Source organism: Hydra vulgaris, chromosome 15 (assembly GCF_038396675.1).
Source record: "Hydra vulgaris chromosome 15, alternate assembly HydraT2T_AEP".
Taxonomy (NCBI): Eukaryota; Metazoa; Cnidaria; class Hydrozoa; order Anthoathecata; family Hydridae; genus Hydra; species Hydra vulgaris.
The window spans coordinates 3,534,443-3,560,000 of NC_088934.1; the positions used below are offsets into that span (position 1 = coordinate 3,534,443).

Below are 25,558 nucleotides of genomic sequence, written 5' to 3' on the forward strand. Positions count from 1 at the left end.
TTGGACATTTGCATACTAGTATATCAAAAAGTTTATCAAGTTTTTCTTTAAAATTCTTTGTTTAGCTCCTTTTATTCTTGCTGAAGCGTTCTTCCACAATGTCACTATTTTTTCACAAGTTTTTTGTCAGTAATTAATTTAGGTGGTGTAAGTTCCAAATACACTCGACCACTGGTGTAATAAAGCTGAAAGTATATCTTTGGTCATCTCTTTTACAGGATAGTTTCTTTTTTTTATGTCTTCGCAGCCCTCTCTTAATAAAATTCCATATCTAATAATGTCTGTTGGTTAGTAATTCTGAATCTAGAAACTGTTTTCCAGTACCAAATGCAACACTAATTTGTGTACTAGTACTTAACCTGGTTTTGGTGCCATTTTTCTTCCAAGTGATGAAGTATTTAAAGAGATTTTATTATTGTTTAGTAATAATAAAAAAATTTTTAATATTGCAAGAATAAAAGCAATCGATTATATATTATACATATTAAGTTAAGTTATTATACAAAAATTTTTCAAAACATTTTATACATATTAAGTTAAATAAATTCTTTATAAACTAAATGCAACTTTGTTTTGTTGCTTAAAAGTCTGTTTTTATTACAGACAGTATTGTCCAGTAACGTCATTATTCCATTTAAAAGAAAACAAAAGCCATTTATACTTTCATAAAAAGGCTAATCATCTAAGTAAATATTTTTCTGATTTAAAATATTTAATCAGATTTAGATTCTCCATAAAATTTCGCAACTTTTACTTATATCCCAAATTTTATTAAACCATATATTTAAAAAAAGTCTAAAATTGACGCACCCTTAAAGCAAATAAATCTTTTTTTTTTTTTTTTTTTTTTTTGAATGCCTATTTATATAATTCTAATTTTTATTTATTTATGTATATTTATATGACGAAATAAGAATCAATGATGTAATTTCTTTTATTAACAAAAAAGTGCCAGAACTTTAGTAAATGCATGTAGTTTTAACTTACGTTACACAAATTTAAAATTTTTTAAATCATCTAAGTAAATATTTTTCTGATTAAAAAAATTTTTAAATTTTTTATTAAAATGTTTACTTAGATGATTAGCCTTTTTATGAAAGTATAAATGATTTTTGTTTTCTTTTAAATGGAATAATTGCGTTACCGGACAATACTGTCTGTAATAAAAACAGACTTTTTAGCAACAAAACAAAGTTACATTTAGTTTATAAATAGTTTTTAAACTAAATTTTGGAAAAAATAAACTTTATCATGTTTTTGTTAACTTACATACATGAAAATTGCAAAAGTTCTTTTGTAATTTTTTTGAAATATATATATTTTATAAAGTATAAAATCTGACCAACAACAATTAGAACATGTTAGCTACATTCTCATAATAATTTATTTTCGATTATGCAAATAAATTCATGGTTAAAATAACATTTTACTATGTCTTTTTGTAAGATGCGACAATAAGAAAAATGACTAAAATTAATTTTAGTACTAAAGGTTTATTTTAAACTAACTTTCATGTGTTTACATCAATATTAATTTGCTAAAAGTTGACGAAAAATAAAATAAAATTTGACTGCTTTTTATTGTCCGCCATAGAATTGCCCATATATATATATATATATATATATATATATATATATATATATATATATATATATATATATATATATATATATATATATATATATATATATATATATATATATATATAGTTTCCAATATAATGAAATTTAAGACTAGAAACAATAATTTTATTTGTGTATGTAGTTTTTATTATATTGGTAATTTTCCTATAAGATAAAAGTTTATGATAAAAATGAAAACACTAATTTATTTAAATGATTTTTTTACAAACTTTAGGATGTTGATATCTCTAACATTCCTACAACATTTAATCTACTTGAAATATATGGTATGTCTCTTTTAAAAGAAGAGAGTTTAAGATACCATTCTTGGAGAAAAATTTCAACTTCTTCAAATTTGTACAAAATTTTAGTTGGGACTGTAAAGGGTGCTGATAATATTATTCAATGCATGGGATACAAAGAAAAAATAAAAAAACCTAATGGAGACATTTTAGTATTTCCTTTAGAAGATAAACCTAATTATAGCATAGTAATGGATTTAGTTATAGATTTGTTGATTGCTAAATATGAAATAGATTTTTTGTTAAATCACAAACATCCTTATTTTGAAAAATTGCATATGACTGGTATGATTCCAGAGGTCTACTTTACTTACAATGTGTCAAATACTAATCCATCCTTTGCTGTTGAGCAACACGGTTCATTAGCCTTTCAAGCTCCAAAGAGTTTGGAGTTTGCTTTTAACGAGTCTTTATCTCATGAAAGTTCATTAGTTAGTTCTAATGTAAATATATCTACAGGTATATTAAATATTTCTGCTTGTTTTATAAATAATGATTATAAATATTATTATTAACAAAGTTAATGAATAATTAATAATAATGAATAATTAATAATAATGAATAATAACAAAGTTAATGAATAATTAATACATATATTTAATTAATGTATATTACATATAGTAAATTTATTGAAAAAAGTAGCATTAACTTATTGTTTTGTTTGTTTTGAAACCGAGTTGGTTTAATAAAATAAAGCTATAAAACATTTTTTTCAACAATAGGCTCCTTTTTGTGTTCTAAGTGCAATTGCCATTTTATTGAGCTGCCTAAGTTTTGTTCAAATTGTGTACACCAAATGCAGGATCACCAATCAAATAATAGAAATCAAACTAGTTTCCAGTTTCCAGATCAACAAAATTCAATTAAATCAGAGCCGAAGCAAGAACTTGTGGAAAAACCACCTTTGTTGTCTTCTTTTGAGGTTGGGCAAACAAAGGAAACTAAAAAGTTCACCATACCACAAGAGTGGAGTTGTCAGTATTGTACGTTATTGAATGATATATCTGTTTCAGCTTGCCAAGCATGCGAACAACCTTCACCCAATCAAAAAAAGGTAAATATATTTGAGTAATATATTTAAAATATATTGTTAAAAAGTCATGAAATCAAAGTTTAGGTAATTTGTTTACATAATATATTATTTTTTATTTTACTAATTACGAATTAATCCACTATGATGATGATGGCAATGATATGATGATGGCAATGATAATGATGATGATGATGATGATGATGATGATGATGATGATGATGATGATGATGATGATGATGATGATGATGATGATGATGATGATGATGATGATGATGATGATGATGATGATGATGATGATGATGATGATGATGATGATGATGGTGATGATGATGATGATGATGATGATTATCATCATCATCATAGTGGATTTATTGATGTAATTTTTATATTCTTTGTTGTTTTATAAGGTATATATTGAACATCAAGTGTTTTGCATTTTACTGATACCAAGCTAATCCATGATGATTATGATAATAATGTTGATTATTGCCATTATCTTGATGTTCTCTTATTAGTGCTTTCTTATGTTTGACAGTCTCCCATCATGCAAACACTCTTTCAATATTTTTTAATATCTATATTTAAATAACTTGAGCAACTTCTTTAATTAAGTTAAAGTGTTTAATTATCTGTTAAATAATTGCCTTTTAATTGTTATGTCTCTACGTGGTGATAACCAATCATCTTCACCTTTTGACTCTACAGAAAATGCTAAGGTAATATTTAAAATACCAACAACATACAATACAATATATGGCGCTTTATTAGACCTCACTGTCTGAACCTCTGCCTAAATAAGTTAAAAGTAAAATAAAATAAAGATGTCCTTAATGCTTTTGCTAAATAAAGTAATTGATTTTTTAAAAACCATTGCTAGAGTTGAAACAACAATTCATTAAAATATATTTATAAATAGAATGTTTAGCAACAGAATTGAAATTTGTTAACACACTTTTCACAGTTATGATATAAAATTTATGCCTGCGCAGAAATGGTAAAAATATAAACAAATATTTTTCAACCGTGTTTACATTGAGATTATTAAATAATGCTGAGATTTACTAAGCAATTAAACTGAACCAATACCATAAGTATTTTTTTCATGTCTTCAAGATCTTTTTGACATCTGTAAAAAGAAAGAGAACCTTTAACTTGCCCCATGCTGTGACAGAAGTGAGATCTTTTTCAAACTCAAATGCCCCCTAGCAATCAGAGAGTGTTGGCTTCTTATCAAGACAAAAATAAATGGTAGTATTATCAAAGAACAATACCACCTTGGGTGTGAGAATATCTGAGAGATCGTTAATGTAAATTAAAAAGAGTATAGGGCCAAGAATTGAACCTTGAGGAACCACTGAAGTTACAGGATATGAAGAAGAGTGCTGTCCATTGTGGACAACTTTTTACTATGATTGGTTAGGAAGGATTCAATAATCTGAAAGATGTTACCTGATACACTGTAAGAAGAAAACTTATGGAGAAGACTAGCATGCCATACTTTATTAAAAGCTTTAGAAATGTCAAGAGCAATAGACTTAATATCTCCATCTTTATCTAATGCATGATAAAACCCATCGGTTGTTACTGTGAGCAAAGCAGCTGTAGAATAAGAAGATCGAAATCCATATCGATGATCAGAAAGTAAGTTATTAGATTCAAGAGATTAAGTGTTTGTTAATTAAAGATTCAAAAATCTTGCTTATGATAGGAAGTAGACTAATGGGACGGTAATTAGACAAATCAGATTGCTCTTCAAAATTTTTAAAAATAGGGATAATAGGTACTGCTTTCCAGCAGGCTGGATAACAAGACTCTGATAAGCACTTGTTTAATAGCTTTGAAAGTATAGATGACAGTTCCGGAGAACACTTCTGCAAGACTATAACAGGTATTTTGTCTGGACTATAAGCTGTAATAGAATCTAAACAGGAAATCACTTTAGATACAGAAGCTGGAGTGATACAAATGTCAACCAACGGATCAACCTGTTTGTTGGCTAAATGCAACTAGTAGAATCAAGTCAGTAGAACGCAACTAAGTCAGATTTAAGTCAGATCAGGTTATCCTGCTACTGGTAACAGGTAACCCAGTACAATCTGTTTCATGTCCTGCTGCCTTGTAGGATACGCCTTTTTAGGCAAAGGCTAGGAGATACCAACTCCAACTTAAAACACCCCCTGCTTTGGGGCTCTTGTTTGAGTAAAGGCTAGAGATGGTGTCTCGATAAAAATACTCATCTTGGGCAGATGATAAATGCACTCGGCTACTGTCTTGTAGAGGGCCTCCTAGGCAAAGGCTTAAGTGGTAAACCGATTCTATCTGTTGACCAGCCTCGCACCCCTTCTTCATCTATTAGGCTGGCGCAGATGTATTTTTAATACATTGTTTCCAGTTTAGGATGTTAAATGCTGGATCTTCTTGACTCAATGCATGGGTTTTGCTTGTGTCTCTGTTTTTATGACTAGGCAACTCATTCTATTATCTTTTAATGAGGGTACAGCTCTAAAACTCAGTTTTATGGTTATGAGGCTGGCTGGTAGTCAGGTTTCCTGAACTCTGTGGTAGCTCTCAGAGAGGTTGATTCCATCAACAGCTGAAGAATATCAAAGTATTAACAGTGCCATGTTGGGCATGGATGGTGTCCCTGTTTGTACTTTTGATGTGCATTGCGGAGGCCACATTTGGAGCCCTCTGTTATGGCTTAGGGTTTAATAATAGTAATGAGGCAATTGCTTGGGTTATTAAACACTGCTCTGAGTACTATCTATGCTTTGAGTCAAGTTCTTCAATCTAATTTAAAAATGAATAAAGTACCAAAAACTATAAAACACAAAAAACCATCATCATCACCAAGTTCTCTAAACCTATCATTCACTAATATTCGTGGTCTTCGAAGTAACTTTTTTTCTGTTGAGTCTTATCTCTTGCAAAGTTCACCAGACCTACTTGCTCTTTGTGAGACTAATTTGAGTTTGGCTGTCTTATTTTGCAATCTTAGTGTTGATGGTTATCTTCCTTTAATTCGTAAAGACTCCAATAGTCACATGCTTGGCCTCGGCATTTACATTCGTAAGAATTCACCCATTTGTCGTGAAACTAGGTTTGAATCCACAGACTATTCTTTCATGTGCTTTCATTTAGCATCACTTCACTCTATTGCCTTTCTCTTTGTTCTATATCGCTCTCCTTCATCTCAAGACTGCACTCTTTTTGACGTTATTTCTGATCATATTGACCAAGCCCTCTCTCTTAATCCATCAGCTAATATAGTTGTTGTTGGTGACTTTAATGCTCACCACTCTGAATGGCTTGGCTCTAGTGTCAGTGATTCTGCAGGCATTAAAGCCCACAACTTTTGCCTTTCTCAATGCCTAACTCAAATAGTCAATTTTCCAACTCACTTTACAGACAACCTGAATCATTTACCTTCTCTTCTTGACTGATGTCTTATTTCTGATCCTAGTCCTGTGCTTAGTTTCTTCACATTCAACCTTAGGTGCTCCTGATCACAGTTTGGTCTCTCTAAAACTAATATCTAATTCTTCTTCATCATCTGAATCCCCCTATCATGGTACCACTTATAATTACCTTAAAGCAGACTGGGATTCTTTCCATGATTTTCTTCGTGATGGCCCTTGGGTAGAAATTATTCATCTTCCTGTCAACAAATGTGCTTACTACATAACTTCGTGGATTCAGGCTGGCATGGAATCTTTTATTCACTCTCGACGATTCCAGGTCAAGCCTCACTCTCCTCCATGGTTTTCCTCACACTGTACTGCTGCGATTGCCATTCGAAACTGTTACTTTCATATTTATCAGCAAAACAATTCTCCAGAAAACTGACGTCTGTTTATAACTGCTAGAAACTATTGTAAAAAGGGTTTGTCTAACGCCAAAACCTGCTATTCTCAGGTCATGAAATCTCGTATCTCATCTCAAAAATTAGCCTCTCGTGATTTCTGGAGAATCTTTAATAATATCAATAATAAGCGCAAATCTTTAATTCCACCTCTCTTGTATGGTTCAGACTTTGTCACCTCACCTAAAGACAAAGCTGAATTGTTTGCTAAAAACTTTTCATCAATATTATCTCTTGATTTCACCAGTTGCGTTCTACCTGACATTGCAAACAAATAGATTGATCCATTGCTTGATGTTCATATCACTCCAACTTCTGTATCTAAAGTGATTTCCTGCCTAGACTCTTCTACAGCTTGTGGCCCAGACAACATATCTGTTATTGTATTGCAGAGGTGTTCTCCGAAGCTGTTGTGTATACTATCAAAACTATTCAACAAGTGCTCATCAGAGTCTTGTTTTCCAGCCTGCTGGAAAGCGGCATATGTTATCCCCATTTTCAAAAATTCTGGAGAGCGATCTGATTCATCTAACTACCGTCCAATTAGTTTTTTTCCTATCATAAGCAAGATTTTTGAATCTTTAATTAACAAACAGTCAATCTCTAATCTTGAATCTAATAACTTACTTTCTGATCATCAGTACGGATTTCGATCTTTTTGTTCTACAACTGATTTGCTGTTAGCAAACCAACTTTACAAACAGTAATAGCTGTACAAACAGTAATAACTGATAGGTTTTATCGTGCATTAGATAAAAGTGGAGAGGTTAAGGCCATCGCTCTTAACATTTCAAAAGCTTTTGATAAAGTTTGGCATGCTGGTCTTCTCCATAAGCTCTCTTCTTATGGTGTATCCGGCAACATCTTTAAGATTATTGAATCCTTCCTTTCTAATTGTAGCATAAAAGTTATCCTCAATGGACAGCACTCTTTTTCTCTTTCTGTAACTTCAGGGATTCCTCAAGGTTCTATCCTTGGCTCAATAATCTTTTTAATTTACATTACCGATCTTCCAGATATTCTCACATCTAAGGTGGCATTGTTTGCTTATGATACTACCATTTATTCTTGTCCTGATAAGAAACCAACACCCTCTGATTGCTGGGGGAAGGGGGGGGCATTTGAGCTTGAAAAGGATCTCACTTCTGCTACAGCATGGGGCTCACAGTGGCTGATGAACTTTAATTCAGATAAAATTCAATTTTTTTCAGCCAATCGTTATCGCAATAATTTAGATCTTCCTATGTTTTTGAACGGTGATGCAGTGGATGAGTCATCTACTCTTCATCTTCTAGGATTAACTCTTACTCCCAATCTTTCTTGGAAACCATATATCAAATTAGTTGCAAAATTAGCATCTGCTAAGGTTGCATCTCTTTATCAAGCTCGTCACTTCCTTACTTCGAATTCTATTCTCTATCTCTATAAATCTCAAATCCGGCCTTGTATGGAATACTGTTGCCATATTTGAATCTTCTAATGATGTTTTTCTCTCTTAGACAAGGTGCAAAAACACATTGTAAACATAGTTGGACCTGCTCTTGCAGCCAACCTGCAACCATGATCACATTGTCGTAGTGTTGCTTCTCTTTCTCTTTTATACAAATACTATAATGGGCAATGCTCTAAAGAGCTTGCGTCTTTTGTGCCATTTATTAAAATTCATTCTCGTGTTACTCGTCATTCAATTGAGTCTCATCCTTTTTCTGCGACTGTTCCTAAGTGCTCCAAAAATGCCTTTTTGTCAAGTTTTTTTCCTCGAACATCAGCTCTTTGGATTTGGCTTCCTTCATCATGTTTTCCTGATTCATATAGTTTGCAATCCTTTAAGTTGTCCGTCAATCGTTATCTTGCTCTACAATCTTCATCTTTTCTGTTTCAGTAACTTCCAACTTTAATTAGTGGCTGCTTGCAGTCTTGTAGGAAGCAAAGATGTTTAAAAAAAAAAAAAAAAAAGTTCTATTGAAATCAAGAGATGATATTGATGAAAAGTTCTTAGCAAACAATTCAGCTTTGTCTTTAGGTGAGGTGACAAAATCTGAACCATACAAGAGAGGTGGAATAACAGATTTTCCCTTTTTATAGATAATGTTAAAGATTCTCCAGAAGTCACAAGAGTCTAATATTTGAGGTCAAATACAAAAGTTCATGACCTGAGAATAACAGGCTTTGGCATTAGACAAAACCTTTATACAATGGTCTCTAGCAATAATAAACAGATGTCTGTTTCTGGAGAATTATTTTGCTGATAGATATGGAAGTAATGGTTTCGATTGGAAATTGCAGCAACACAGTGTGAGGAAAACCATGGAGAAGATTGAACCTTGACTTTGAATCGTCGAGATGGAATAAAAGATTCCATGCCAGCCTGAATCCAAGAAATTAGGTCAAAACACATTTGTCAGCAGGAAGAGGAAAAGGTTTCTACCGAAGGGCTATCACAAATAAAATCACCAAAAGAATCCTAGTCAGCTCTAAGGTAGCTGAAAGAGGTTAGATAAAATAGGGGTTGTTATGATGAAGAAGAATGAGGTAATAGTTTTAAAGAGATCAAATCGTGATCAGATCAATTCTTATGTTCTTTCAATTTTCATAAGGAAACGTATTCAGACTTTATACCACCTTTTGTAGTTTTATCTGTTTTTCACACAAGTCAAATGCAATTAAATTGATAGAGCTTTTAAAATTAAGAATTACTTTTATTTAATTAATAACTTGGTTTTTAATATGACAACAATAATCTTTTTACCATTCTTAAAAGCAACATGTATCCGTCTTGGCTTATAAATAAAATTCTTATCTTATCAAAAAAACTATTTCTGCTAGTTAACATGAATCCAAAAAGTAAGAAGTCATGAAAAACTACTTTACACATCTTTATGTTTTTAATATATTTGTTCATACCAAAAAGAGTTTAAACTCTATCATTAAAAAAAATATTGTACTCTTTATTTTGATTTTTACCTCTTTCATAATCTCTAATATGTTTTCACCAAAGGATCCTCTTCCTGTAGAGTTTAATTAATTTGTTGTTTATAAATTTGTATGTACTCCTGCATATACAAATTTATAAATAACAAATGTAATTCCTATTATTTAGGCAAAACTACTCCCCACCTTAAAATGCAAATAATTGAACAATCTAGGAGAAACAAAAACTCACACACTTATAAACATCTCAATGCTAACAATAATTGTTTTGGTAATTATAATATTGACTGGTTTTTGATATTGGATTCTGCCTTCAATAAATTCAAGGTAAAACTTAAGAAAAGTTTAATCATTGAATGGAAAAACTCAGTAAAAACAGTATAAGATATCTCTTTTTACATTACAGTTACCATTACACTATATATATATATATATATATATATATATATATATATATATATATATATATATATATATATATATATATATATATATATATATATATATATATATGCACATATATATATACATATTTATATATATACATATATATATATATATATATATATATATATATATATATATATATATATACATATATATATATATATATTTATATATATATATATATATACATATATATATATATATATACATATATATATATGTATATATATATATGTATATATATATATATATATATATATATATATATATATATATATATATATATATATATATGAATATATATATATATATATGAATATATATATATATATATATATATATATATATATATATATATATATATATATACATATATATATATATATACATATATATATATATGTATATATATATATATATATATATATATATATATATATATATATATATATATATATATATATATATATATATATATATATATATATATATATATATATATATATACAGGGCTCGAAATAAGCTTATGGCGAATGCTTTTCATGGTTTGTTTTATTTTTTGGTTTTTCATTTTTTATTTTTTCTAATTTAGCATTTTTTTGGCATATCTTAAAAGTAATTATTTGTCTATGTTTTTTTATTAGGGTTTTTAAGGTAAAATTCTGTTTTGAATAGAAACATGATCATTTGCTCTTTCGCGCAGAGATTTCCATTCAACGTAAAGTACTTTGTATTCAAATTACTTTAAATTTCTGCGTGGAAGCCAATATTAATTTAAAAGGTCTTTGAAGCAAAAAGTTTAATTGGTATAAGGGATCGTCCATAAATTGCATAACCCAAACTTTCACAGTAAACAAAGCAAAAAAGATCAAAAGTTTTCCCTCGCAGAGTTTTAATTTAAATAAAAAGTTTAATTAGCCCATTAAGTTTAATGAAAATCTCAGCGTAAAAGAGCTTAATATCTTTTACTTCTGTTTTTAGATATATTTTACGTTGCATAATTTATGGACGATCCCTAAGATGTTATAGCGAATTTTTTCTTCATTCTTTTTTTTTAAAGTACAACATTGTTTTTATCTTTATTTTTAAAATATTGCACCTTATAATTAAAAATTAACTTATAATTAAAAATTTAAATTAATATTTTTATACAATTTTATATTAATAATTTACTAATTTAAGTATATTAAAATATGTATTAATTTCTTTTTTGTTAAAATTTTTTTTGATAGTTAATCAATGCTAATTGAAACCAGTAACTTTTTTGCTTCAACCTTTTTAGCTTTAACGATCCTGAACTTTTTAAAGTTAAATTTACTTTGATTTACTGAATGGATAAAGTACATCACAATAAATTTACTAATAAACTAAACCAAACAACCAGTTGAGTTACTACAATAACTCACAGATACTCAAATATTATCTACTATATTAAATTAAAATAAAACTTTAATCTACTATATTAATTTACTTTAGTTGTTTTTAGCTATTTTTTTATAAAAAAATCGAATTGAACAGAAGAATTCTTCAAAAAAAAATTTTTTTAAGTCTCTTATTCAAATATTTTTGCCATTAAAATTTGAAATTAAAAAAAAAAATGTTGAAATTTAAAAAATTTTAACGTTCAATAATTATAAATTTAATTGCGGCAGTGTCCGTAATACCCAGTGGCATAGCGAAGGTCATTCCTGAAAGTTAAATGTATATCTAGCTATAGTAACAATATCAGATTTATAACATAGTGCAAGTGAGGAAGAAAATTTTATTTAAATTGTAAGCATTTTGAAAAGTAAATTTTTTTTTTGTTTCTTGAAAATAGTTTTTAAAGTTGAAACATTCTATTGCAAAAATTAAACCAGTGAATATTGCAAACGTTAAAACAAAAATTAAATTATAAAAAATTTAAGATAAAATATAAAATGCTTTTCTATCCGTTCAAGGAAATTTTTTTGCCAAAAAAATTGTTTAAGCATATACTTAAACTTAACGAAATATAAATCGGTTTATTAAACAAAATATTTTTCTCACTTTTTATTACAAAATAATTTGTACAAAAAAGATTGAATGAAAACATTGACTTAAAAACCATTTAAATAAAAAAATTATTTATACTTAAAGTTTTAATAGTACGTTTGTTATACTCAGATTTTTAATAGAAAAAGCAATAAATTATAAAAATGTGGTATCTAATGTTTTTTTGCTTTGACCTTACTTATTTGTTCTACGGATGTGCATATTTGTGCATTTTTTAAAATTAAACATTTATATCTATTTGATTTGTTTTATTTTAAACATGTTTTATGTTATTAATGTTATAAAAATTTGTCTTTATTAAATTTATTAAGTTGTTTTATGTTAACACAATCTTTGCAGTTTATTTTTTGTTGTTTTATTGCTTTTTACAATAACAATTCAATACTCATTAAAAATAACACGTGTTTTATTGTCAGCATGAACACATTAAATAGTTTTCTACTGCTAATTAAAGTGCTTTAAATGTTGTAATTTTTGCATTTTTAATAGTTGTAATAGTTGCATTTAATAGTTGCAATTAATAGTTGCATTTTTACTTTTTTTTTTTTTTTTTTTTTTTTTGTATTATTCACCTCCCCAAGGCCCGAAGGGGACCACTACAGTCGAGGAGGATACTCATTTTTTTTATTTTTTTTTTTATTTTTTTTTTATTTTTATTTTATTTTATTTTTTTTTAGTCGTTATTCGTGGTGCAACCCTCTCTCAACTCTTTAACTCCGAAACACAAACCTTGCCAAGCAAGGCCGCTGCGCGGAGAAACCGCTGCGCGGTTGTTTACTTTTACTTTTTTAAGTATTATGTAAAAAACAAATACTTAAAATTACTTAATAGTTTTAAAAATATTATTTACTCATTACACTATAACTGCAACTTAAATTTTAAATTATAAATTAAGCTTTAAATTATAACATAAGCTGTAAATTATAACATAAGCTGTAAATTATAACATAAGCTGTAAATTATAACATAAGCTGTAAATTATAACATAAGCTGTAAATTATAACAGTAACTTCAGCTATTTTTAACCCCACCAAACAAGAGTATTATAAAATAATATTTGAATATGAGAGAAATTAAATATGAAATATTATGTTAAAAAATAACAATTACGAACCAATGTCCAAATGACACAATTTTATACTAATGCAACCCCCCCCCCCCTCTTTTCTTACTGCAAAGCAGTGCCAGGGATAAAGGTGGAGGGGGGGGGGGTGGCTTTGTAAAAAGTTATTTTTTCATGATTAGATTTTTATGTGTTAATTTAAGCCCTGATATATGTATATATGTATATATACATACATAAAATTTTGTATGTATATATGCATATACATACATAAAATTTTGTATGTATAAATGTATATATACATACAAAAGATCCTGGTAGAAAAATAATATTTGTCTACTAGGATCTAGAGAAACTATTTTATTTCTGTTAATAAACCTTATCTCAGTTAGTAAACCTAAAAATGTAGATTTATGTTGCTTTAACTATGCACTCCAGCCTAAAATACAACAACAGTGACACCATCCATTTTTAACTCCAATATCACAACATGGCGCTATTTATACTCCAATATTTTAAAGCTTTTAATAGAATCAGCTAAGTTCAGAAAACCTCATTGTTAAACAACCTCAAAACGGTTTTGAAACTGAATTTTTTGCTTACTCTTAAACATAGCTACTTTGAAGGTCTTCTACAAAACAGTAGCAGGGCGCTGTTTACATCTTCCCGAGGTTAGTATTTTTATTGAGACAGCAATCTAGCTTTTAATTAAGTAAAAGCCCCAAGGAAAGAAACTATTTTATTTTGTAGTTGTCTTCCCCTAACCTTTTGCTGAAAAAACTCTATAAGTAGCAGGATGATTCCAACCTGATATTTTTTTATATGAAGGTTGGGCTTTTATGGAAAATAGTATTTTTGTTGTGTTAAAGTTAAAAGTTGAGAATATGAATAACAAAATTTTAACTTCATAAAACATATGAAACCTATATATGTAGATATGAAACCCGTATATGTAGATACAAAACCCATATGCAAACTATTTTGTTAAATATTATATTATGAAAACTCCCAAATAACTCCCCATTATTTTGAACATTTTTTTATGAATATTTAAAGTGCAAGTTAGAAATTTTTTTGTTTGTTTGTAACTATGAATGAAACTTATTTCCAAGTGAAAGGATAAGTCAACAATAGTTTGGAATTGTTTTAACACTGCAACTAATTCAATTATTTTGAACCAGGAGTTTTTTAAATAGAAAAATGTAATTTTGTTAACAAATTCTTTTTTTTTTTGTTTGTAACTATCTATGAAACTAATTTCCATTCACATTTTTTTGATCTACTTGATTTTTTTTATACAACAATCAGTCATCTCTGTTTGAAATTTGATGACAGCGCACAAAAAAGCGATGACAGAATAGTCATTTTTAAGTTAGCCTGCGCGATTTAAAAAATTCACTTTTTTCTACTATTTAAATTAAAATACTCTTTTTAATTTACATTAACGATCTTCCAGATATTCTCACATCTAAAGTGGTATTGTTCCCTGATGATACTACCCTTTATTCTTGTCATGTTAAGAAGCCAACACTTTCTGATTGCTTGGAGGGGGCATTTGAGCTTGAAAAGGATCTCACTTCTGCTACAGCATGGGGCTCACAGTGGCTGATGAACTTTAATTCAGATAAAACTCAATTTTTTTCAGCCAATCGTTATCGCAATAATTTAGATCTTCCTATGTTTTTGAACGGTGATGCAGTGGATGAGTCATCTACTCTTCATCTTCTAGGATTAACTCTTACTCCCAATCTTTCTTGGAAACCATATATCAAATTAGTTGCAAAATTAGCATCTGCTAAGGTTGCATCTCTTTATCAAGCTCGTCACTTCCTTACTTCGAATTCTATTCTCTATCTCTATAAATCTCAAATCCGGCCTTGTATGGAATACTGTTGCCATATTTGAATCTTCTAATGATGTTTTTCTCTCTTAGACAAGGTGCAAAAACACATTGTAAACATAGTTGGACCTGCTCTTGCAGCCAACCTGCAACCATGATCACATTGTCGTAGTGTTGCTTCTCTTTCTCTTTTATACAAATACTATAATGGGCAATGCTCTAAAGAGCTTGCGTCTTTTGTGCCATTTATTAAAATTCATTCTCGTGTTACTCGTCATTCAATTGAGTCTCATCCTTTTTCTGTGACTGTTCCTAAGTGCTCCAAAAACTCTTATTCGTCAAGTTTTTTTCCTCGAACATCAGTTCTTTGGATTTGGCTTCCTTCATCTTGCTTTCCTGATTCACATAATTTGCAATCCTTTGAGTTATCTGTTAATCGTTATTTTGCTCTAAAATCTTCACCTTTTCTCTTCAGTAACTTCCAACTCTAATTAGTGGTTGCTTATAAAAAAATACATTAATAGCAGAAAGAATGCTTTGAATAAATACTAGATGAAATAATTTTGAAAAAAAAAACTGGTAAAAAAAAGCGTTTTTCATAAAAGTTGAACAAATAAACAAAAATGTTTTGTTGCAATTTAAAACAAACTCTTTTACTTTTTTGGCGAACGCTTTATTATGCGCTTGCTAAAGTTTTTGCAGGTGTGTGGGCGACCGCAAAAAGACTTTAGCACAAAAGCCCTGGCAAAAGACTGAACATTAAATATTTTAATATATTATGTTTTGTGTGTTATATTTTAATGTATTGCATTTTTATGTGTTATATTTATACAGAGAATTTGTTATTAATAATTGAGATAGTGTTATATAATAAATATTTTATTTTTAGAGTAGCTTTGTCTGACTGTTCAATTTATATTATCTTTTTTTTTTTTTTTTGCATATTCGCTTTTACAATATAATCTTTGTTCTTGCAAAATCTTCTTGCTATATATTCAAAAATTATAACTTAATTGTTACTTGTTATATATTGGTGTGGGTACAAACTGAGAATTAACAGGATATCTAAACATCAAATAAATGAAACTTTATATTTGCATCTGTGTCTATGTATATAATGTTAAATTTTGCTTAATTTAATCTTAAATAAAGATATAAAAATTTGGTCTTATTGCATATTTACCATTATTATAATATTATATCTTTTATTTTTTATTATTCAAATATCACTCAAAAAAAATTAATGTTACAAAGATACCAAAATTTGTTAAAAAAAAATTTGATATTAATTTTTATTTAGATAAACGAAGCTCAAACTTCACATATAGAGGACAAACAATGGATAGAAAATGCATTGAAAAAACAACGTCTTATAAAGGAAAGCAGGGAAGAAAAAATCAGGCAAGAGAAAGAGCGCCAACGTCAATTGGTAACTTCCACACAAAATAAAATGAAGCAAAATGCATTAAAGATTGCAAGTATATTTTACGTAAGTGATACAAGTTTATGGTTCGTTGAAGATGATTTTAAATTTATTTTAAAATGTTTCCTTGACAACAAATTTTAACAAATAAAAATATCAATAAGAGTTTATATAAAAAGTTATATTAAAAAAGAATTTTTAAATTCAATTTTTTTTAATATGAGTATAAAATTCCTAAATTATTTATATATTATTTATTGTACTAATATTTTATAGCAGTTTAATATATTCAGGTGTGTACACTTGTACTTTTGGCTGGTCGTCAGAGGGGCAACTGAATTTAAACAGTTTGTTAATTTTGATTGCCTTTTGACTTTTTGAGTTGCCTGTCACTATTTTTTATAAAAAATTTTGAATTCAGCGGTATTCTCACATATTTCAGTTATTTTACCTAATAGAGCTAATTGTAGACTATAAATATATTGTGTAAATAAAAGTAATTTTGTAAACTATTAATAGCATTTATTTTTTTACTTTCAGTTAAAGCACAAGCCAACATAAACGAAAACATTTTTTTCACCTAAACTGAGCACTTACTTTATAAAAAAATAGGCAACCATTTTACAACTAATTCTTAGCAAGTATAAAAAAAAAACGTAGTATAAAATGGTATATAACAATACTAAATGAAAATACAAATAAGTTAAAAAATTATCATATATCATTATCTGTTGTTAGAGTGCTATCATCTTCATGATTGCTATTAGAAAAATTAGTGGTGGAAATGGTATTGAGCTTGCACTTGTCCAAGTTGCCATTATTTTCTTTAATAATACCCACTCTGTTGAAATATTTCCAACATCTACTAGTTTATATTCAAGCTGTTGGCATAGCATTTCATCGCCTTTTTTAAGGGTTTTATGTTACTGTCTAGCATGTTTTTATGTGACTTTTTGTAGTGAAAAAGTTGCTCTCCATCCATTCAACAGTGTTGAGCAACTCATCCGTTTCCGCAAACATATCTGGTACATTAGAGCATTGTTTCAAAATACACTTCTTCATGGATGTCACAATGCAAACTTGAGCTTCGTATTTTATCACTTCATCCAAATTTACAATTCCATATATCAAGCGCTTCTTCTACTAAAAATCTAATTTTCTGGATTTCTTCAAATCTTTCTAAATTGCATATTGCATGATCCAAGTGGAGACTTAACTTTATGCATTAAAACGTTTTTTTTGTGTGTGTGTTACCTGTAAATAAAAACATTAATGATATTATTATTTAAATATTATGTTTACTAATAAAATATATAAATTAATTTTGATTTAAAAAATATATTTAAGTTTATTAAAATTAAAGTTAATGCTTGGGTTTAGCTTAACCGTCAAATATTTTTAAAAACACTACTAAATATTATTCAATATTAAAATTTTATTTGTACTTAAAAAAAAATTAGCTTATCTTTATCGTTATTGTTTTTTCGGTTTTTCTTCTTCTAACCAATCATTGATATTGTATAAAGGTATCGCTTTTGAAAAGTACTCTTTTTTAAATAAATTACTTATAAATTAAAAAAAAATTTGCGCAAAAGTACATTACAAAATTTAAGTCTATTTTATTAAGACACTAAAATAGTAGTAGTTGTAGTAGTAGTAGTAGTAGTAGTTGTAGTAGTAGTTGTAGTAGTAGTTGTAGTAGTAGTTGTAGTTATAGTTGTAGTAGTAGTTGTAGTAGTAGTTGTAGTTATAGTTGTAGTAGTAGTTGTAGTAGTAGTTGTAGTAGTAGTTGTAGTAGTAATTGTAGTAGTAGTTGTAGTAGTTGTAGTAGTTGTAGTAGCTGTTGTAGAAGTAGTTGTAGTAGTAGTTGTAGTAGTAGTTGTTGTAGTAGTTGTAGTAGTAATTGTAGTAGTAGTTGTAGTAGTTGTAGTAGTTGTTGTAGTAGTAGTTGTAGTAGTAGTTGTAATAGTAGTTGTGCGGTAGTGGTGTAGTGGTAGAGCGCTCGCTTCATAAGCGAAAGGTTCCGAGTTCGATTCCCACCACGTCCCTGGTAGTACCGCGCTCAACTTGTTTCTCCGCGCAGCGGCTTTGTTCTTCAAGGTTCGTGTTTCGGAGTTAAAGAGTTGAGAGAGGGTGATAACGACAAGTAGCCTCCTCGTCTGTAGTGGCCTTCTCGGCTTTGGGGAGGTGAATTATTAAAAAAAAAAAAAAAAAAAAGTTGTAGTAGTAGTTGTAGTAAAGTAGATTTCGCTGAAAAACACTGCAATCCACCAAATTGTCCCGAACTATTTCCTATCGAAAGAAATTGGGCTCTTGTCAAAAGAAAACTAAAGTTCAATGTAAAAGAAACCAAAAAAATTAAAGACTTTAAAAATAAATAGATAAGAACTACCAAGAAAGTCCAGCCGAAGACTGTGCAAAAGCTGATTTCAAGTCTAAAACGCAAAGTGCGTGTGTTCTCACGTACAAAACTTTCTAAAGTGGAATTTAATAATAATAATATATGTTCTTTTAAAATATATATAACATTCAATATCAAAATACAATATTTAAGTAAATATCCTTTAAAATGGCTGCGCAGATTTTTTTTGGTACATGTCTTATTGTTATAAATACAGCAAGATTAAAAAATTTCAATCTTGCTGCATTTGTCTTTAATCCCCCAAAACGACACTGATGACAGCGTACTAAACCACTGAGCGATCAATAATATGCTGTTAGAAAAACAAACTTAATTAAAAATCAAAGAGAAAAACAAACCTAATTAAAAATCATTTATAAGCCCTAGGTATGCTGAAAGGGTATGCATGTTAATTTTTATTCACTTAAACAATTTTTTTAAATGAATTATTTTACGCAAAAATGTTATAGTAAACAAATAGCAGGTATAGAAATGATCGGTGTGGAGTAGATAAGTATAGAAACGGTAGATTTGGGGAAGACCCATATCCGGAAAGCTAGGGTGTATATATTAAAAAAAAAGCATAAAAAAGGTCAGTGTGGAATAGACTTACAAAGACCTGTATTTTTATGGGTCAGATCATCTAGTATTAATTAATATAGAGTAACATTTTATGTTTTAATAAATATTTGAATTTAGTAATATTTTTAATATCTAATTTGAATCTCTTTGTGAAATAAACAACTAGATTTAAAATGGTTAAATATAGTTTAAAAAAAATATTGAAATGGTTTCAAATCTACATGAAATATGTATGGTTTTTTCAATCTACATATATGGGTTTCATATCTACATATATGCGTTTGATATCTGCATATATAGGTTTCATAATACACATATAGGTTTCATATCTACATATATGCGTTTGATTTCTACATATACAGGTTTCATAATACATATATGGGTTTCATATCTACATATATGCGTTTGATATCTACATATATAGGTTTCATAATACATATATGGGTTTCATATCTACATATATGGGTTTCGTATCTACGTATACGGGTTTCGTATCTCCATATATAGGTTTCATATGTTTTATGAAGTTAAAATTTTCATACGGCTAAAAACACTCTAAGTTAGAGAGCAGCTAAATTCGAATTTTTTCTTTCTAAAGTCAATTTTATTGAACGACTTTTAAATAAATAGTTCAAAGTGAGAGCGCAGCAAAAATATCTTTAACAAAATTATTGTTTATTTTAAACATTTTTCTTGAATTATTAAATGTTATTTATTAAACTTTTATATTACCAAAACATTTAATAGCAATAATAATTGTTTATATTACAATGAACGTATATAATACTTCATAATAATTATTATATATATATACAGGCCTTGACATGTATATATATAATAATATATGAATACCACACTCCTCTAAAACGGTTTACAGGAGCAATTTATGGTTCTCAGAAAAGTATAATTTTTTCACTCTAAAATGTAGTTATCATTGTAACTAAAATAGAAAACACAGTCATTTAAAAAAAAAACTAATTTTGTAATAAACTGTAATGCTTTTTAAAAGGCATGGTTGTTGCAAAAAAATATATATCTTAAAGAGAAGTAATATTTATTTGCATATTAAAAACACTTTTAAAAGTTTTAAAAAGATTTTTTAAGTTTTGCTGAAATATATATATATATATATACTAATAGAAAATATAGAGTTATTATGTTTATTTTAGGTTTTTAGTTTTTTATTGTGTGCTTAACAATGCCAATAATATGATATTTTTATTATCTTATTAAATGCTTAATATGATTTTATAAATTTATATTATTTTTAAAACATTTCAAAATAATTTCTATTTTATTTTTAGCTCTTTTTATATTTTTTTATATTTTTATTATTTTAAAAATATATTTTTTATATTTTTATTATTTCTTCAAGTTGATTTGTAACTTAACCATAAAAAATTTTTTAACTACATTAAGTTCTTCTTCAAGTTGATACGTTTTTTTATTTGTAAATAAATTTAGCGAACTAAATTGAGAAAAATTAATTATTTAATATCAATGGATAATAATATATAATTGTTAGGTCATTGCATATTAATTATCATTAATTTGCGCACACTTGGCAAATGCGTAAAAAATTGTTTTGATTAAATTCAATAAGCATCTTTGATGTATCTAATAACTTATTAACTAGAATAAACATTATTTGAAAATAAAACTTCCTTATAAGACATATATCTCTTAAATTTGATGTTTGTCATTAAAGATATGAATGTCAATGTTCATTTAAAAAAAAAAAAACTGTTGCACCTTGGCTTGTAACAAGAATAGAACCAAATTTTGCATTTAATAAGTAATTTTTTTGATGAATAAACAGGTAGCTTGTGGAAACCAGAAGCTCTTTTAAGAAACTGTTTAGAAGAGCAGCTTATATGGCTTGCCATGTTTGTTTTAGGAAAGCTTTTCTTCACTTTTGCACTTATTTACTCCTGCCGAGGTCTATATAAGTATATATATATATATGTGTGTGTATTTGTGTGTATGTGTAATACCTCTGAAAAAATCTACACACATTAAGAATAAAGATCATAGTAGACATAAAGTGCTGATCAAACAATTTCTTTTCAAAGAACTTAGCTTTTGATTTTTGTGCTGCGCTGTAGTCTTTTTCTGAGCTGATGGTGTTGTAACTATGAATATGCACTTTGAAATTAAAATTACTAAATTAATTAAATAAAAAATAAATATAAAATTGCCTAAATTATTTAATAGAAATTTTGATAGTGATTTCCTAAAAATAATTAATACCACGCCAAAAATAGTAAGTAAAAATACATCAAGATTATCAATATTATCAATACTTATAATAATACTCAATTCTTAAAATATCTTTTACATCATAAACTTTGCATGCATTACAATACTGCAGATATAGTAGTAGAATTTCTATGAAAGATGAAGAGTTGCTCGCAAAACAGTTCTAGAATTTGGAGTTCCTTAGACTTGCTTGCTGCATCTTTTATATCTCCGTCCAATTAGAACATTTGCGCCATCCATAGTTATACCTACCATTAGTGGCATGTACTATTAGTCATTTATTGTCGTCCGGTTCCTCTTCACTTAAGAAACCTTCAAAATCGCATTTGCTGTTATTGTTGTCACTACCGCTAAATAAGTAGGATATTTCATCTTCTATGTGTGCTTATTCTTTTCTTTCAGATTCATCTTCTAGACCTTTTATAGTGGTAGCTATTGCTACAGGCTTCTGTGGAGGATCCCATTTCGTTTCGGTTTTTAAAAGTTTTAATATTAAGGCTGTCAGTTGCATTGAATTAGGTGGAGATACATTGTCTATTGATAGAAATCGAGTTTTGATATTTCCATTAATTAAACAGCGCAGGTAAATAACCATTTGCTCCAATCTATAGGCATCAATAGATTTGTCTGCAATAATGCTAGAAATTTAATGGTGGAGATATGCATTCGGAGTTCATTTAAAAAACACCTGATATTGCCATTCCAAAATCTACTCCTCCTTTTCTTTTGTGATATGTTCTCCCAATATTTACACCTTTCATTTTATCCAATCTTACTAAAAACTTGTAATCGGACAACACACCATACATGTTTCAAAAAAAAAGTTGCAAGTGTATTTTTTTTAACTTCTGACAAAGTTGTTTTGACCTGTTGAGCTTTGCTCAACTTGTTATGTTTTTCTTATTCAAAGTTTTTTTGTCGGTCCATTGCGTAGATGTGCTGTGTGTTTATGGGTTTGCAATTCTTAGTAACACTCTCAATTTTATATGATATAGCACTGAATATAAATGGAAACTGTTTAAACTCTTTTTTGTTGGAGTGTAATTTTCCATTAATCGTTTGGAGTTATAATACTTCTGCTGGCAATTTAAGCAAATCATGACATCTTCGAATTCATTGTTCGTCATACCGTTTTTGTTTTTTTTGTGTGTTCTTCGTTTAATTCTTTTAGTGCTCCTTGTTTAATTCTTTTAGAAACCTTTCAATATTCTTTGTTGCCTTTTCTTAATACAACTCCGATATTTTGCTGTACCTAAGCCAAGATATTCTTTTAACCACAATGCTGAAATTGTTCGAATTCTTTTGTTGTTTTTTTTCATATTGGCTTTGACTATCATCACTGATTGCGTTGGTCATACTAACAGGTTTGAGTTTTCTTTTATGTGCTGTGTAAAAGGTCAGTGCCATAATACTAAATAAATGAAACTATTATAAATAATAACATAAAATTTAATCTTATAATTATCATGATAAATTACACGATGAACAATGAAAATAATCAATACAACTTAGTTGAAGTTCTTTAACTTATTTGTAAACTCAATAATCAACTTAATTGTAAACCAAATAATCAGAACTGAATGTCTATTTAAACAAGTTTTAGAGGTCGTTTGAATTAAAATATATTGTTCGATGGTAAAATAAATCAGTTCTAAATAATTGCAGGCTGTCTGGTCTTACAATGATTGCAGGATCGGAATTGCCAAATGTAATTTTTATGGCGTCAGTTCAACTAAATCTTTTGTGGCCAATAGTAACTAGTTTTCAAAAGTTTTGTAATTGTTTTCTGGGAACACAATTTAAAAAAACACGATTTTCCAGGCGCAATTTACAATCATTATTTATTCATTTAAAGTCCACTTCTTTTATTTCAGTGTTTATTATCCGTTTATGACATGAATGTAAAATTTTGGCAATGATTTAAAATGTAGTTATAAGCATATGAATTTCTACTTAGTTTTTTTTTTTTAATGCATCAAAGTATTTTTTTTGACAAATATTGTTGTATTTTTTTATCTCCTAATTTAAAAAATCCTTAAATAAAATTTTGTAAAAAAATAATAACAAAGTAGTTTTTTGTTTAAATAATAAAACTTTTTAGTTTTTATTAAGGAAGCATTTTCTAAATATGTTTAAATGCTCATATAAATTTCTTTTGTTTTAATAATAATATAAAATGCGAAAAACAAACTTTCGCAATGTGATTTTTAACATATAGTTTCACTGTTATTTTAGATAGTTGCTTAACTTTTTATAGAGTTTTTTGAATAAAAAAATAAAATTTGAACTCCAGATAAAAATTATTAGTTGCCCTACTGGGCAACTTAATTGCATCTAATGACTATTTTTAGTCACCCTTTACAGAATTTGGTCATCTGGTACCATCAGGCAACCATGAGTGTAAACCCAGATATTACACACCTCAATATTTGCTTAATACATATAGTTTGTGTTACAAATTTTTGTATTGGTTTTGTCTATTTTTATTTAAAATAATAACTTAAAATAAATGACTAATAATATTCATAATATTAAAATAATGTTATATTAATAAAATATTTTATATAGTTTTAAAATAAAGCAATCATGTCCTCAAAAATTGTATACCTACTAAATCAGACATTGCTGTGCTTGTCTTTTTTCTAGTTTTTATACCACTCATTGTAAATTATCTCTTTTACTTTGACTATATAATATTGGTGGGTTAAAACAGATCAAAATACTAAAGCGAAATACAAAATATTTATATTATATAAAAAAATATAAAACTTTAATTATTGCTTATTAGTTATTGCTTGCATGAAAATGTATTTACGCTTCAAGTTAATTTTCAGGTCAATAAAGTATAGCAATAAATAAATTTTTCAATAAAGACTTATTAATAGCAGCTTTATTTTAACAGGTTTTTAATTTATATGCTTTCAAGCAAAAAAAATACCAAGGGCTAAGTGTTTATTATAAAATAATATAAAATGCCCCATTGTCTATTCCTTTAGCTGTTGACATATGGAATCTATGACTTTTTTCACTATTTAACTGAATAACTGCACAGTTATCTAAAACACAACAATTCATTGTCATAAAATAACATTACAATCATTTTCATAACATTTGTCTTAACAACAATTTTCATAACATAACGTTACAACCATTGTCATAAAACCATTTTCATTGTACTAAAATGTTTTGCTGGTGGCTCTTTATTTTATACCATCAAGTCAAATGTTCGATCACATTACCAGCCACAATATCTGCATAGATTTTAATCAAAATAAAATCTATACAGATGTATTATTGTTGACATACCTACATCTGAACAAGCTATTAACATTTTCAGAAAAAGTATTGCACCCACATTGCATCCAGTTGAGTTCACTTTAATAAAATAAACACTTTAAGAACTTTTTGAAATCAATTAGTTTGTGATGTCTGGAAATAAATATCTTAAATAAATATCTTAAATAAATAAATTTATTTTGTTAAAAATCAATTTAAATTTAAATCAACTTTTTTTTATTAAGTATAAAAATAACTAAATATGAAAATCTTCAAATTTAGTGGTTTCTAGGCTTATGTGGCATAAAAAAAAAAAGTTAAAGAAAAGTAAAATTATTTACATGCAAGTATAACAAAAGTTTGTACTATAAAAATACAATATTAAATTACTGAAATATTTTCACACACTATGTTTTAATTTGATAGGTTGCTGAAAATGTAGGATTTTCAGTTCAGCTTTGTGAAATGGCATTAAATTGTGTA

General features: G+C 27.9%; 1 protein-coding gene across 1 annotated transcript in view; it reads left to right on the forward strand.

Moving 5' to 3' along the window:
* Positions 1–25,558, forward strand: part of LOC136092474 (E3 ubiquitin-protein ligase RNF31-like) — a 126,710-nt gene that overhangs the window by 32,354 nt on the left and 68,798 nt on the right. The window contains exons 2-4 of the mRNA XM_065820758.1: positions 1,858–2,383; positions 2,647–2,978; positions 16,435–16,623. Coding sequence (XP_065676830.1) covers positions 1,858–2,383; positions 2,647–2,978; positions 16,435–16,623 — 1,047 coding nt within the window. The remainder of the gene's footprint in view (positions 1–1,857; positions 2,384–2,646; positions 2,979–16,434; positions 16,624–25,558) is intronic.